This window comes from Danio rerio, chromosome 13 (genome assembly GCF_049306965.1).
Source record: "Danio rerio strain Tuebingen ecotype United States chromosome 13, GRCz12tu, whole genome shotgun sequence".
Lineage (NCBI taxonomy): Eukaryota > Metazoa > Chordata > Actinopteri > Cypriniformes > Danionidae > Danio > Danio rerio.
In genome coordinates, this window is record NC_133188.1 from 1550001 (window position 1) to 1566269 (window position 16269).

General features: G+C 36.1%; 1 protein-coding gene across 50 annotated transcripts in view; it reads left to right on the plus strand.

Annotated features, from left to right (window-relative positions):
• Positions 1–16269, plus strand: part of dst (dystonin) — a 291360-nt gene that overhangs the window by 212764 nt on the left and 62327 nt on the right. For all 50 annotated transcript variants that reach the window (XM_073920444.1, XM_073920447.1, XM_073920445.1 and 47 more), the window contains 11 exons: positions 1030–1137; positions 1371–1589; positions 3635–3838; positions 6327–6558; positions 7268–7494; positions 7579–7701; positions 8624–8725; positions 9237–9338; positions 11360–11533; positions 12371–12526; positions 12745–12942. In XM_073920444.1, the coding sequence (XP_073776545.1) occupies positions 1030–1137; positions 1371–1589; positions 3635–3838; positions 6327–6558; positions 7268–7494; positions 7579–7701; positions 8624–8725; positions 9237–9338; positions 11360–11533; positions 12371–12526; positions 12745–12942 (1845 nt within the window). The remainder of the gene's footprint in view (positions 1–1029; positions 1138–1370; positions 1590–3634; positions 3839–6326; positions 6559–7267; positions 7495–7578; positions 7702–8623; positions 8726–9236; positions 9339–11359; positions 11534–12370; positions 12527–12744; positions 12943–16269) is intronic.

Consider the following 16269-nt stretch of genomic DNA (forward strand, 5'->3'; position numbering starts at 1 on the left):
CTAACACACACACACACACACACACACACACACATAAGCACCAAGCACACACACACAGGCAAAGCTCTCTCTCATTCGCGTGCGCGCACACTAACACACACACACACATAAGCACCAAGCACACACACACAGGCAAAGCTCTCTCTCTTATTCGCGCACACACACACACAAACACACCTCTCATTCGCGAGTGCGCACACATACATACACACACACACACACACACACACACACACACACACACACACACACACACACACACACACACACACAAACACACACACACACACACACAAACACACACACAGCAACAAACAAGCTAAACACAGCATTGCTCTATTTCATTTACACACATACACACGTGTGCTCGCTCAGGAGTCGGGAGCGATATTGCTAGACAGCCCGCTCCCGTCCCAAATTAAACCCGTTACCGACCGCTCCCGCGATTCATTCGGAAATTTATTCCCGCGCCGCAGAAATCTGGTCAGGTCCCGCGGCAGGAAATGCAGACCTCTAATCTACAGAACAAACCATCGCTAAACAATAACTTGCCTAATTACACTAACCTGCCTATTTAACCTGATTAACCTAGTTAACCCTTTAAATGTCACTTTAAGCTGTATAGAAGTGTCTTGAAGAATATCTAGTCTAATATTATTTACTGTCATCATGACAAAGAGAAAGTAAATAAGTTATTAGAGATGAGTTATTAAACTATTATGATTAGAAATGTGTTGAAGAAATCTGCTCTCCGTTACGCAGAAATTGGGTAAAAAAAAATAAACAGGGGGGCTAATAATTCAGGGGGGCTAATAATTCAGGGGGGCTAATAATTCAGGGGGGCTAATAATTCTGACTTTAACTGTACATCAAAAACACTGCAAGTGGGGGAAAATATAGATAATATTGATAAATGAGGGACAGATGCCTACATGTTTACAACAGTCTCAATGTCAGTGCTGCTTTGAGCTGTCATAAACCTGTTCTAAAGCACACAGCGCCTCAAGCATATCTTCCCTCCTCCTCCAGAGCTTCTCCATGGACATCATGAGGCATAAAGATGCTGTGGATGACATCGTGAAGACCGGCGAAGCCATTATGAACAGCAAAGATGAGGCAGAGAAGCAGGCGCTCAAGGTAAATGCTGGAAAAATCGATGCGATTGGCTGTTTTTGAAAAGGGGGAGGAGCTACTCTGTCTTTGTTTTTCTGTTTCAAGATTAAAAATATGCAAATAAATAATGAAATTAGACACAGATTGTAATGGCATTCATTACAAGACCACAGGACAACACACGCTTCATAATAGCTAATCAAACATCTCTCATTCGGTTACACCTAAAGCACATTTTACTGTGCGCTGTCCTGCAGGTGAAGCTCCAGGCGCTGCTGGAGAAGTATACCGTGGTGAGCCAGCTGAACTCGGAGCGCTGCCTGCAGCTGGAGAGAGCTCATTCTCTGGCCTGTCAGTTCTGGGAGACCCATGATGAGCTGTGGCCGTGGCTGCAGGACACCAGAGCAACATTCACACAGCTTTCACAGCCCGCTATTGAGTATGAAGCCCTGCGACAGCAACAGGAGGAGCTCAGGGTAAGACACACACATGTGGCAAAACATTTAAAGTCCACATCAACTGGAAGCTGTGACCCTTTTTTGTTCCTTATTGTGACACAGTTCCTAGAGAAATGGAATATTAAATGAGAAAACAGTGGGTGTGGCTTGTTTTTTTTCTACTGCGAGCTGATTGGGTGTAGTACAGTAGGCGTTTCATTCAGAAAGATAAGGGGGAAAGGGTTTGGGGAGAGTTATTACTATCTTAACAGACTCCTCCTCCTCTTCACCATTTCTGTTTGATGTCAAAACTGACAGCTAAAGGGGCGTGGTTAAGTATGATAGCCCCGCCCAATACCTCAGACAGACCTAATCTGAGAATTTACCTGAAAACTCAGGATTTTTAAGACTTTAATTTTAGATTACGAGAGCAAATTTTGAGTTTTGCTGTTGATCATTAGTTACAGTGCAAAAAAAGCTTAGTTTATGGCCTTTGCACACTTACCTTGATATGTTTGTGAAAATAAAAAATAAGCAGCTGAGCTCTCTGAACACAGTGGGCTCTATTTTGACGGTCCATGCGTAAAGCGCAAAATGCAGGGCGCAAACGCTTTCAGGGCGTGTCAGAACGCATTTTTGCTAATTTAAGGACGGAAAAATCCGCTTTGCGCCGTGGCGCATGGTCTAAAAGGGTTGAGTTTATTTTCTTAATGAGTTATAGGTGTGTTTTGAGAATAAACCAATCAGAGTCTCATCTCCCATTCCCTTTAAGAGCCAGCTGCGTCACGCCAAGAGCGCATTCGCTATTTACAGAACGCAAAGTAAGTCTAAGTGGAAAAAATGAGCATTTCACAAGCAAACAGTTCACAGAAAACTGTTAAACAGAGCATCTACTGCGTGAGAATGAGAGATAATGGATCTACTTTCACTTTCGCTCTTGGGTAGGGAAACCTTTACACACAGACATCAATTAGTCTATGAATAATTAATGGCGTTTGTTAAGCGCAAATATTCGTTTCAAAACTATTTCTAATTTCAGTTCTAATTTCCAGCAAATGAATAAATGAATAATAATAACAAAATGTGCTCAAAAACCTGAGTTATATCCTAAAACACATGCTGTGCCCCATATGGTCTAAAACCTGACAGGTGGACAAATCTAAGCTTGTTTTTAATAAAACAAATATAAATATGGATATAATAAATAATATTGCTAATAATAATAACATTATACAAAAGCAAATTGTCATGAATGAACTGAAAAAGCCTCCCGAGATGAAGAAGACATAAAAGCAGGGATTTTTCATATTTCTGTCGGCTAGAAAATAATATGTTTTGTAATATTTTAATCCTTTATATTTATATCCTATATCTATTCTTATTATATCCTATATATATCCTTAATATTTAAATGTTTTTATATGTAAAGATATTTGCCTATTGCTCTCTTGTGTGTATTAAGCAGTGTGTAAGCGAGGTGCAACTCTGTGCTGGAGTTTAGACCGGGTTTGTTTTGGTCTAATGAAAAATCTATTTTAGTTTCTCAAAATAGCGACGCGCCAGCGGTCCGCCTCAGAACGCCTTCCTTTTTAGACCAGAACGCCTATGGGAACACATATGAGCGCTAATGCATTTGCTATTTAAACAGCCTAGCGCAACGCCTCAAAACCACTCTTGCGCCAAGCTAAGCAACAGTCAAGAATGCATTATCATATGCTGTCATGTCTTTGCAATCAAAAATGTGCTTATAATGGAGGTCAATAGGGCAAAAACAGCCCCCAACATAACGAAAGGGGAGCCAGTCTGAACAGAACACAAGGGTTAAATGTAATATATCTGACTGTATAGGTGTTTTCTGAAGGCTGTTTGTGACATGCTTTTACAGTGTTGCCTTGACTGTAATTCAGCATCCTGAATGGCTTAATGCTTTATTAGACTAAGAGGATCAACTCTGGACAGATGCTTTACAGGATCCGCCTGATATGTTGTGGGATTGTGTTTGACCTTTATTAGTTTTGTTTTTGATAATCATGTTAGAAGCTCACTGAGTTTCATTCTGACCATATTAAATGGTTCGTTTTCAGCAAATGAGGGAGCTGATAGCGGAGCACAAGCCACACATCGACAAGATGAATAAAACGGGCCCTCAGCTGGTGGAGTTGAGTCCTGCGGAGGGAACGGCCATCAGGGAGAAATACGAGACAGCTGACCGACTGTACGGACAGCTGAAAGTGGACGTCAAACACAGAGCCTCCACCCTGGATGAGGCCATATCCAAATCCACACAGGTACGTCTTCAATATATGAAGGGCATGGGCGTTCTGAATTTTTTAAAAGCAATGTCAAAGCATGTTAAAGGTCCCGTGAAGTGCTTTGATGTTATCAGCAAACATAAACAAGGTTGACAACCTGTTAAAACAGGTTAAAAAAAAGGAAAAAGAGAGACATAATAGTGCGGTCTGTCGTACACAGCACAGTGCTCAATCAGTAAGGGCACAGCTAAACAGATGTGTTTCAGTCTTAATGTGATTGTGCCCAATGTTGGAGCACATCGGATCATGGTAACACTTTAGAATAAAGTTAAAACTGGTTAATAAATCATTAAAAACTGTTAGTTAATGGGTTATAAATCACTTGTTAAACAATAGTTAATAGTTTGTTAATTATTTATAACTATCCATTAAAACTAGTTAATAGATCATTAATAAACTGTTAGTTAATGGGTTATTAATGACTTGTTAAATAAAAGTTAATAAGTTGTTAATTATTTATAACTATCCATTAAAACTAGTTAATAGATCATTAATAACTGTTAGTTAATGGGTATAAATGACTTGTTAAATAATAGTTATTAGTTTGTTAATTATAACTATCTGTTAAAACTAGTTAAAAGCCCATTAATAAACGGTTAGTTAATGGGTTATAAATGAATGGTTAAATAATAGTTAATAGTTTGTAAATTATTTACAACTATCCAATATAACTAGTTAATAGCCCATTAATAAACGGTTAGTTAATGGGTTATAAATGAATGGTTAAATAATGGTTTGTTTAATATTTACAACTATCCAATATAACTAGTTAATAGCCCATTAATAAACTGTTAGTTAATGGGTTATTAATGACTTGTTAAATAAAAGTTAATAAGTTGTTAATTATTTATAACTATCCGTTAAAACTAGTTAATATATCATTAATAAACTGTTAGTTAATGGCTTATATATGACTTGTTAAACAATAGTTAATAGTTTATTAATTATTTATAACTAACCATTAAAACTAATTAATAGCCCATTAATAAACTGTTAGTTAATGGGTTATAAATGACTTGTTAAATAATAGTTAATAGTTTGTTAATTATTTATAACTATCCATTAAAACTAGTCAATAGATCATTAATAAACTGTTAATTAATGGGTTATAAATGACTTGTTAAATAATAGTTAATAGTTTGTTAATTATTTATAACTATCTGTTAAAACTAGTTAATAGCCCATTAATAAACTGTTAGTTAATGGGTTATAAATGACTTGTTAAATAATAGTTAATAGTTTGTTAATTATTTATAACTATCCGTTAAAACTAGTTAATAGCCCATTAATAAACTGTTAGTTAATGGGTTATAAATGACTTGTTAAATAATAGTTAATAGTTTGTTAATTATTTATAACTATCCGTTAAAACTAGTTAATAGCCCATTAATAAACTGTTAGTTAATGGGTTATAAATGACTTGTTAAATAATAGTTAATAGTTTGTTAATTATTTATAACTATCCGTTAAAACTAGTTAATAGATCATTAAAAAACTGTTAATTAATGGGTTATAAATGACTTGTTAAATAATAGTTAATAGATCATTAATAAACTGTTAGTTAATGGGTTATAAATGACTTGTCAAATTAAAGTTAATAAGCTGTTATTCATTTCTAACTATCTGTTAAAACTAGTTAATAGCCCATTAATAAACTGTTAGTTAATGGGTTATAAATGATTTGTTAAATAATAGTTAATAGTTTGTTAATTATTTAAAACTATCCATTAAAACTAGTTAATAGATCATTAATAAACTGTTAATTAATGGGTTATAAATGACTTGATAAATAATAATTAATAGATCATTAATAAACTGTTAGTTAATGGGTATAAATGACTTGTTAATTAAAAGTGAATAGTTTCTTAATTATTTATAATTATCCAATATAACAAGTTAATAGATCATTATTAAACGGTTAGTTTAAGGATAATAAATGAGTTGTTAAAATATAGTTGATAATTTGTTAATTATTTAAAACTATCCAATATAACTAGTTAATTGCCCATTAATAATCTGTTAGTTAATGGGTTATAAATGACTTGTCAAATAAAAGTGAACAGTTTTTTAATTATATATAACTGTGACCTACAGATGGCCAACAGATAACTTACAATCTGTTAGTTAACTAGTCATAAATGACGACTATTTTATTTTAAATGACGACCACTTTTAAAAAAAAAACGTATTTTCTGTCTGTTCATGTGTTTTTGGACCAACAAATATTTTAGATTAGACCTTTAAATGATACAAAGCTTTAGATTCTCCTGTTTAAAATAATACATGACGCTTGAGGCTGACTGCTGAAATAAAAATAAAACTGCTTTTAAAAAAAATAATAAAATAGGCCCGTTAGGTGCCCACAAAAAACCTCTAGGTCTTTAAGGGTTAAAGTGGGAACCCTGAATATATTCTGCATTTTGATTTGAAGTTTATTAATGCAGTAAGTTGTGTTTGTGATCAGTTTCATGATAAGATCGACCCCATGCTGGAGTCTCTGGAGCGCATCTCTGAGCGCCTGCGCCAGCCTCCCTCCATCTCTGTGGAGGTGGAGAAGATCCGCGAGCAGATCTCCGAGAATAAAGCGCTGAGCGTCGACCTGGAGAAACTTCAGCCGTCGTACGAGACGCTCAAACAGAGAGGAGAGGAGATGATCGCACGCTCGCAAGGAGCAGACAAAGACCTCTCAGCCAAAGGTAAACATGGCAGAATTAAAACATTTATATTTGAAGAGTCGACTGAAACGCTCTTCTAAAACCAGCCCCTATGATTATACCTTAGTGTACTGTTTAAATTGACCCCCTTTGGTTATGTTGGGGGCTGTTTTTGCCCCATTGACTTCCATTATAATCACATTTTTTGACTGCGAAGCCATGACAGCAGATAATCATGCATGATTGATTGTTGCTGGTTTTCCCTGTTGAGAAGAGGTCAAATGTGTCATGTTTCAGCTCAAAATACCACACAGATAATATTTTATAACTCTCTGAAACTGACCCTGTTTGATTCTAATTGTGTGGTATTTTGGTGACTGTCGCTTTAAATTCAAATGAGAGTGTGCTCTTTTTAAAAGAGGGCGGAGCTACATTTGAATGTGTGTCAGCATAGTGGCAGATTCAAGAACAAGACTAACGTCTTATGCTAATGAGGGAGAGATGGTCTTTAGTGGGCGGGGCTTTCCCCCTCTGATGACATCATAGAAAGGGAGAATGTCAATCAAAGTGTTTCTGCAGGCTGTTTTGATCAAGCCTGATTATAAACAATAGAATTAATACACGTTTACCATTAGAGGCTGGTTATATTCACACACTCCTGACACACAACCCCTTATAAAAGTGACTTTTGCATAATAGGTGCCCTTTAAAGCATTGATTTGACGCCCCTCTTCTTTGTTTTGATCTGAAGCGGTTCAAGATAAGCTGGATCAGATGGTGTTTCTATGGACCGACATCCAAGCTCTTCTGGAGGAGAGAGAAGCCAAGCTGCTGGACGTAATGGACCTGGCGGAGAAGTTCTGGTGTGATCACTGCGCTCTCATCGTCACCATTAAAGACACGCAGGAGCTGCTGAAGGAGCTGGAGGAGCCCGGGGTCGACCCGTCAGTGGTCAAACAGCAGCAGGAGTCCGTGGAGGTCTGCAGGATTGACCTGATCTTGATGCACAGATCTTCATCCAGCCTTCTGCAGCTTCTTCACTGATTCGTTTGTTCTCCGCAGGGCTTCAGAGAAGAGATCGACGGCCTGCAGGAGGAACTGAACGTGGTCCAGAATCTGGGAGCAGAGCTCATGACGGCATGTGGAGAACCAGATAAACCAGTCATCAAGAAGAGCATAGACGAGGTACGCAGAATAAAGCCATACCATTTCCCTACCCAGAGATGAGGCTGTGAAGAGTCAGTGGTTGAAGTTTATTTTTGCAGAAATACCTCGCATTATCGCTAGGGTTGGGTATCGTTTGGGGTTTTTTTGAAACCGGTGCTAAATCGATACTTTTAAAATGGTACCGGTGCCAAAACGGTGCCTAAACCGATACTTTTAACCACAAAATTAATTGACAAAAAAAGAAATAATAATAATAATAATAATAATATATGTGTATATATATATATATATATATATATATATATATATATATATATATATATATATATATATATATATATATATATATATATATAAATGTGTATATATATATGTATGTGTGTGTGTATATATATATATATATATATATATATATATATATATATATATATATATATATATATGTATGTGTATGTGTGTGTGTGTGTGTGTGTGTGTATATATATATATATATATATATATATATATATATATATATATATATATATATATATTTATTTATTTTGTGTGTGTGTGTGTGTATATATATATATATATATATATATATATATATATATATATATATATATATATATATATATATATATATATATATATATATATTAATCATTATAATTGAACAATATAATTGAACTCTGACTACTTAAACAGCTGGTGGAGACCCCCAAAACCAAAATATGACCTTTTACAATGCATAATAGAGGCTCTTTAAATGGACCGATGGCATTGTTTATTATGACAACTTCACGTAAACAAACACATCACATATTGTTTTTTTTTGTCTTGGCATTACTAAGACAACAAAGCTTGTCATAAATCTGTCATAAACATGATTTTGTTTTTTTTGACACTTTTCATCTTGAAAGTGTGAGCTGAAAATATGTTCTTGTGCGTCCCACAGGTGAACTCCGCTTGGGAAACCCTGAATAAGACGTGGAAGGAGCGAGTGGAGATTCTGGAGGAGGCCATGCAGGCAGCGGTTCAGTTCCAGGACAGCCTCCAGGTTAATAATATGACACACACTGACCACAGATCAGAGTTTACAGTCAGCTGAATGTGCTCATAGAGGAAAACACACATTCATTCGGTGATTCATGTGGTGTGATCCACACAGAGAGAGAGAGAGAAATGGTTTTTATGCCTGTTGACTAATTGATTCAAGTGTACTGCTACAGTATGTTGCTAATCAGATGTTTCTTAAAGTGATAGTTCACCCAAATAATGAGCATTCTGTCTTCATTTACTCTAATTTGTTCTGAGCCTGCCTTCTGTTCAACACAATTGAAGATATACTGAACAATGTTGTAAAAAACAGCCATTGACCAGTATTTTTTGTGTCTAATGTAGAAGAATGGTAATGCTCATCCAGTTTCCCAAAAGGCCATATTTGAGTAGAATAGCTTTAGGTGTGTCTTGGTTTTGTTCGTTTTCTGTCATCTGAGCCACTTTTGTATGGAGGCTACGAGTGAAACTGAAGCTCAGATGTTGTGACAATAGTTTCGCCTTTTCTGCAGAACATGTTTGACTCGGTGGACATTATGGAGGGCAAGCTGGATTCAATGTCGCCCGTGGGCACAGACCTGGAGACTGTCAAACAGCAGATCGAGGAACTGAAGGTATTGTTTTGCCATCAATTTTGTATTATTTTAATTTGAAGTTATGTGAACACAAAACAAAAATATGATGTAGATGAGCAGCATGTAACAATGAGCATGTAATAAACAAAATACAGGAATACGGGAGGTTAAATAATAATAATGCCAAAAATAAAAGCATAAACTAAAGAATAAATGACAGAGATATACTAAAACTATATAGAAACAAACTCTACATCATAAAGAGCAATACACTATACATGTATTGAAGGTTAAGGAAGGGCAATATGAGCTGAAGGTCTTGTTTTAATGTGTGTTTGCTGTTTTTGGTGGTTTACAAGGACTGAAATGTATATAATAACATGGTTATGACCTAGCTGTACTCTATAAAGGTGGTTTATGAGGACATACCTTGTGTCCTTGTAATTCAAAACACTTAAAAATATCACTTTTAATTACATTCAACATTTGCTGCATTTCCTTTGAGGATTGGGTTTAGGGATGAGGCCATATTATGAGCCGTTTCTTACAGTATAAAATTGATTACGCCTATGTAAAGTCCTCATAAAGCACCAATACCAACAATGTAAATGCGTGTGTTCTGTTTTGGTGGTTTACAAGGAAAGCAATTTAAACAAAGACATGGTTATGACCTAGTTGTACCTAATAAAAGTGTTTTATGAGGACATGTCGTGTGTCCTTGTAAATCAAAACACTTTAAATTCATATTTAATGACATTCAACATTTGCTTTGTCTCCTGTGTAGTTTGGGTTTAGGGGTAAGGCCATACAATAAGTCGGTTTTACAATATAAAATATTTTACGTCTATGGAGAGTCCTCATAAACCATCAATACCAACATGTGTGAGTGTGAGTGTGCGTGTGTGTGCTCATTTTGGTGGTTTACAAGGACAGCATTTTATATAGTGACATGGTTATGAAGTTGTACTTCATGAAATAGTTTTATTTGGACATGTCTTGTGTTCTTGTAATACAAAACATTTAAAAATCATATTTAATGACATTCAACATTTTTTATGGTTCCTGTGAAGGTTGGGTTTAGGGGTAAGGCCATATAATAAGCCATTTTTTACAATATCAAACACATAAAGCCGGTGGACAGTCTTCCTAAACCACATATACCAACAACATATTTTTGTGTCTGTTGGTTTTGGTGGTTTACAAGGACAGCAATTTATATAATAACAAGGTTATGACAGTTGTACTTAATAAAGTTGGTTAATGAGGAAATGCATTGTGTCCTTGTAATTCAAACACCTTATATCATGATTAATAACAGATGATAAGGCCATATAATAAGCTGTTTTACAGTATAAAATGCATCACGCATATGGACAGTCTTTATAAACCACCAATACCAATGTGTGTCGGAGATTTTCTCTTATACCCATGACGTGGTGCTTTTTCTCAAAGTCATAGTTGATTCACATCAAAGTTTGAAGCTCTTTATCTGCAGTCTCTTTGATTTCTGATTGTTTGATGACAAGGTTATGACCTAGTTGTACTCTATAAAGGTGGTTTATGAGGACATGCTTTGTGTCCTTGTAATTCAAAACACTTTAAAATCATATTTAATGACATTCAAACTTTCCCACGCTACCTATTAGAGTTGGCTTTAGGGGTGAGGCCATATAATAAGCTGTTTTTTACATGACGCCTATGGAGAGTCCTCATAAACCAGCAATACCAACATGTTTGTGTGTGTGTGGGAGATTTTCTCATACCCATGATGCGGTGCTTTTTTGCAAAGCCATAGCTGGTCCACATCAAAGTTTGAAGCTCTTTATCTGTAGTCTCTTTGATTTCTGATTGTTTGATGGCTATAATTGAGCCGTCAGCGCACACCGCAGCTGTGTTTACACACTTTGACTCATCTTACACCGTTGCTTTAACCCTCTGCATTGGTGAAAGTTTAACCAATAATGCTGTGGAAAGAAATTAGAGGTGAACTAATGTAACTGGTTATAGATAAAGCTTTAGAGAAACTGGACTGTAATATATAATGTTGTGTGTGTGTGCAGGAGTTTAAAGGGGACGCCTACCAGCTGCAGATTGAGATGGAGAGGCTGAACCATCAGGCCGGGCTCCTGCTGAAGAAGGTGATGGATGAAGACGACCGAACCTCCATCTCAGAGCCGATGAACGAGCTCAAGATGCTCTGGGAAAACCTGGATAAGAAGATCATCAACAGACAGGTCAGACACAGGCAGGATCTCAACTCTATAGTCAACATCAAGCGCTATTATATTATATTATATTATATTATATTATATTATATTATATTATATTATATTATATTATATTATATTGTATTGTATTGTATTGTATTATATTATATTATATTATATTATATTATATTATATTATATTTTATTTTATTTTATTTTATTTTATTTTATTTTATGATTTTATATTATATTTTATTATATTATATTTTGTTATATTATATTATATTTTATTATATTAAGTTATATTTTATTATTTTATATTATATTTTAATATATTATATTTTATTATGTTATATTATATAATATTATATTAATTATATTAAATTATATTTTATTTTATTATATTATGTTATATTTTATTATTTTATATTATATTTTGTTACATTATATTTTGTTATATTATATTATATTGTATTGTATTGTATTGTATTGTATTGTATTATATATTTTTTTATTTTATTTTATTTTATTTTATTTTATTTTATTTTATGATTTTATATTATATTTTATTATATTATATTTTGTTATATTATAATATATTTTATTATATTATGTTATATTTTATTATTTTATATTATATTTTAATATATTATATTTTATTATGTCATATTATATAAAATTATATTAATTATATTATATTATATTTTATTAAATTTTATAATTTAATATTATATTATTTTATATTATATTTTTTTACATTATATTTTGTTATATTATATTATATTATATTATATTATATTTTATTATATTTTATAATTTAATATTATAGTTGTATAAGAGCTTCTGACTGTTGTTTGTCTTGTAGCACAAGCTGGAGGGGGCGCTGTTGGCTCTCGGCCAGTTCCAGCACGCTTTAGATGAACTTCTGACCTGGCTCACACACACTGAAGAACTGCTCGGGGAACAGAGGAAGGCCTGCGGAGACCCAAAAGCCATCGAGATCGAGCTTGCGAAACACCACGTAAGTCATGCAGAAACCAAGCTGAGAATTACACCACACAAATCACTAATGCAATTCATATTTGCAAAATTAATGCACACCTGGTCAGGGAAGCACAGTTCTGTGATCAGTAGTAAATCTCCCCTGAAAGCAGAAACTTCAAATATATATGACACCCAAACACTGAAATGGTGAATTATGAGCATAAAATCAAAGCGTCTGTCGTGTGTTTCTCTCAGGTGTTGCAGAATGATGTTCTGGCCCATAAGAGCACGGTGGAGGCGGTGAACCGGGCCGGATGTGACCTGATGGAGTCCAGTGCTGGAGAAGAGGCTCGTGGCCTGCAGAACAAGCTGGAGAACCTGAACCAGCGCTGGAAGAACATCCTGGAGAAGACGGAGCAGAGACGCCAGCTTCTGGACTCTGCCCTGCTGCAGGTCAGACAACAATACTGATCTGGCAACACGCTCGACACACTGATCTGGCAACCCGCTCAACACACTGATCTGGCAATCCGCTCAACACACTGATCTGGCAACCTGCTCAACACACAGATCTGGCAACCAAGTCAAACCACTGGTCAAGCAAGCCTCTAAACAAACTGATCTGTCAACCCGCTCAACACACTGATCTGGCAACCCGCTCGACAATTAATCTGGCAACCTGCTCAACACACAGATCTGGCAACCCAGTCAAACCACTGGTCAAGCAAGCCTCTAAACAAACTGATCTGTCAACCCGCTCAACACACTGATCTGGCAACCCGCTCGACAATTAATCTGGCAACCTGCTCAACACACAGATCTGGCAACCCAGTCAAACCACTGGTCAAGCAAGCCTCTAAACAAACTGATCGGTCAACCAGCTCAACACACAGATCTGCTTTGATGTGCAAAATGTAAAGTTGACACTGAATTATTAGAATTTGCTAATAAAGAATCAGGAAAAGTTGCACAGAATATTATGTTCCTGATCTGAGCTTAAATATTACGATACATTCTTGATATAGGGCGCAGCATGGTGGCGCAGTGGGTAGCACAATCGCCTCACAGCAAGAAGGTCACTGGTTCGAGCCTTGGCTGGGTCAGTTGGCATTTCTGTGTGGAGTTTGCATGTTCCCCCTGTGTTCGCGTTGGTTTCCTCCAGGTGCTCCAGTTTCCCCTACAGTCCAAACACATGTAGTACAGGGGAATTGGGTGAGCTAAATTATTCGTAGTGTATGAGTGTGAATGTGATGTTGCAGCTGGAAGGGCATCCGCTGCGTAAAACATATGCTGGATAAGTTGGCAGTTCATTCCACTGTGGCGACCCCAGATTAATAAAGGGACTAAGCCGACAAGTAAATGAATGAATGAATTCTTGAATTCGAGACTCAACGTTAGTTTTAAGAAAAACACTGATGTCAAAACAATTGTTCAGGATATTTAATTTGAAGAATTACTCCAAAAAGATTAAAGCACTAATTAATAAACAGTGCTTGCATCCAAAACTTGCTGAATTTTTAAAGACAAAATTATTTTTAATTATACAAAATTAAATTTCTAAATATTTTCCAAGTGATGTTTAAAGGTGCTTTATCCAAAAAAACAATGCTGAGATCAGATAGTCTACTTAAACAAAAGTCAGAATGACTGTATTTGTTTTGGTTTTTTAACCCGCTCAATGCCAGTTTAGCCAATTATATTTCAGCACCCCGGGTTGCCTTGGTAAAAAATCGCATATTTCATTCATTCATTATTCAGGAAGGCTTTCAAAGCATGCGCTCGTGACCGAAAGGATGGCCCCCGATGGACAGAAGCAGACTCTGAAATGAGATGCAGATTCAGAGTTCCACATTAGATTATTAATTAGCAAATAATATGAATATTACGAACGTAAACATTAGGTGAGCAATTTGGCTGTTTGCACCAGACAAAACAGGACAGAAATGTAAATACAGCCATGCAGAAGCTCAGAATAGTGCACTCACTGCACTCCAGCACAATGGTCAGCTTTATATTCTAATTAATACATATTAAAGCTCTTAAACATTATTAAATGTAGATGCGGAATCACTGTTATGTGTTGGTTTGCACTGAGTTTTAGTTCTGAAGTTCAATTTTAAGCGGTTCATTTTATTTACCGGAATTGAGCTGAACTATCTGCTTCTGCTTTCAGTAGTATGGCAATAAATGTCATGTAAAATGGCGCTCAAACACACATTATTAGCATTTAACACTGAATACAGGACATGGGGGAGTACCTGAGCTGATCATCGTCTGTTTATCCTGTTGTTCAGGCTGTTTCTAATATATCAATTCGAGGTGTTGGTTTAGGACAAAAACTCCTTTTAATATGGAAAATATTCCCTCTATCAGGTACCGCTGCTTTTAAATAGAACATGATTTCAATCAACCTTTAGTCTCGATAATCAAACTCGGTTCTTTTGGTCTCAATCTGGCAACCTGCGCTTGTGTTTGTTTTGATCCAGGAATGCAATACCTAGTTCAACCACCGGGTGTCAAACTTAGATACTGCACCTTTAAAGGTTCAGGACACCCCGGAGAACTTTTTTTTTGTATTAACAGATGTGTGTGTGTTGAGCATCAGTTAAGACAATGTTAGCACCTGTCAGCTTTAATTGTGGGGAAAACTGGTTAATTTTGAGCTTTTGTCAGCTAATTTCAGCTTCCGGGTTTAAAATGATTTTTGGGGCGGGATCAAAATCGGCGACGTAGCGCAGAACTGCAAGTGCAATGATGATGCGTCGGTTTCTCATTATTATTCATAGCCGAGTTTTCTTATCCTATGAGAAGAGCCGGCTGCTTAATTATTCATGAGACCTGCCAGACCTGCCAGTGTCAAGCCCGAGCTGAGAGACACGGAAACCACGGCACAGTATTCAGCCGTTCATGAAGGCTCATATGCGATTGTTTCCATGATCCACGGGGTTTGTTGCATGTTTTCCCCCGCGATCTTGTCAGGGCCGATCATACAGCAAAGCTGTGTGCGTGCTGCTAGCATTTTTGTCGGGAGAGCAGCACGAGAATTAGAGAATGGCGGACGCTGTCTTTTATCAGGAGTTCGTTCACATTCAGACACATCGCCGTGCTGCTGTGTTCGCCTAAATCCTCCAGATTACCAGCAGGGCTAATGGTTAAAATAAACGGGTCAGGAGACCTGCTGCACTGAGTCTGCTGGATACAGGGATTGAGGGAGAAGTCCTCATATATAGTGTTTACATGAACACACATCTTTATAATGATATAAATTGTGGTTGTCTGTATATGAAATTACAAATAACAAATGTAGCAGGGCATTAAATCACTGTTCATTTCTTTGCATTTTAACTTTGTAAACTATAAACTCATGCGTCTCCTCTTTGTGTCTCATTTTGTGAGCTATAACTGACAACAGCAGTTATTCGCTCCCCTTCTCCCCTGCTGGCCACGCCCACTCCTGCCCGATGCTCGCGGAGCTCCGCCCATTAATCATGCATCTTTTGAAAAAATTCTGAAGTAGACTTTAACCGAAAGAGGGGGGTGTCATGGCCCTTTAATGGAGGGAAGAGAACAGTTTTTTCACTAGTTATTTTGCCTAAAGGGCCATTTAAAGGCTTAACTAGGTTAATTATGTTAACTAGGGACAATAGTGAAAATAAAAAAATGTTTTTTGAAGGAGACTGTAAAGATTTTCTTCAAAAAATTATGAGAGAATTGTCCTTGAACTTGAGAAATATTCGAAAAATAATAAAAGTCTTTACCTCAGACACATTAGTCTAACTT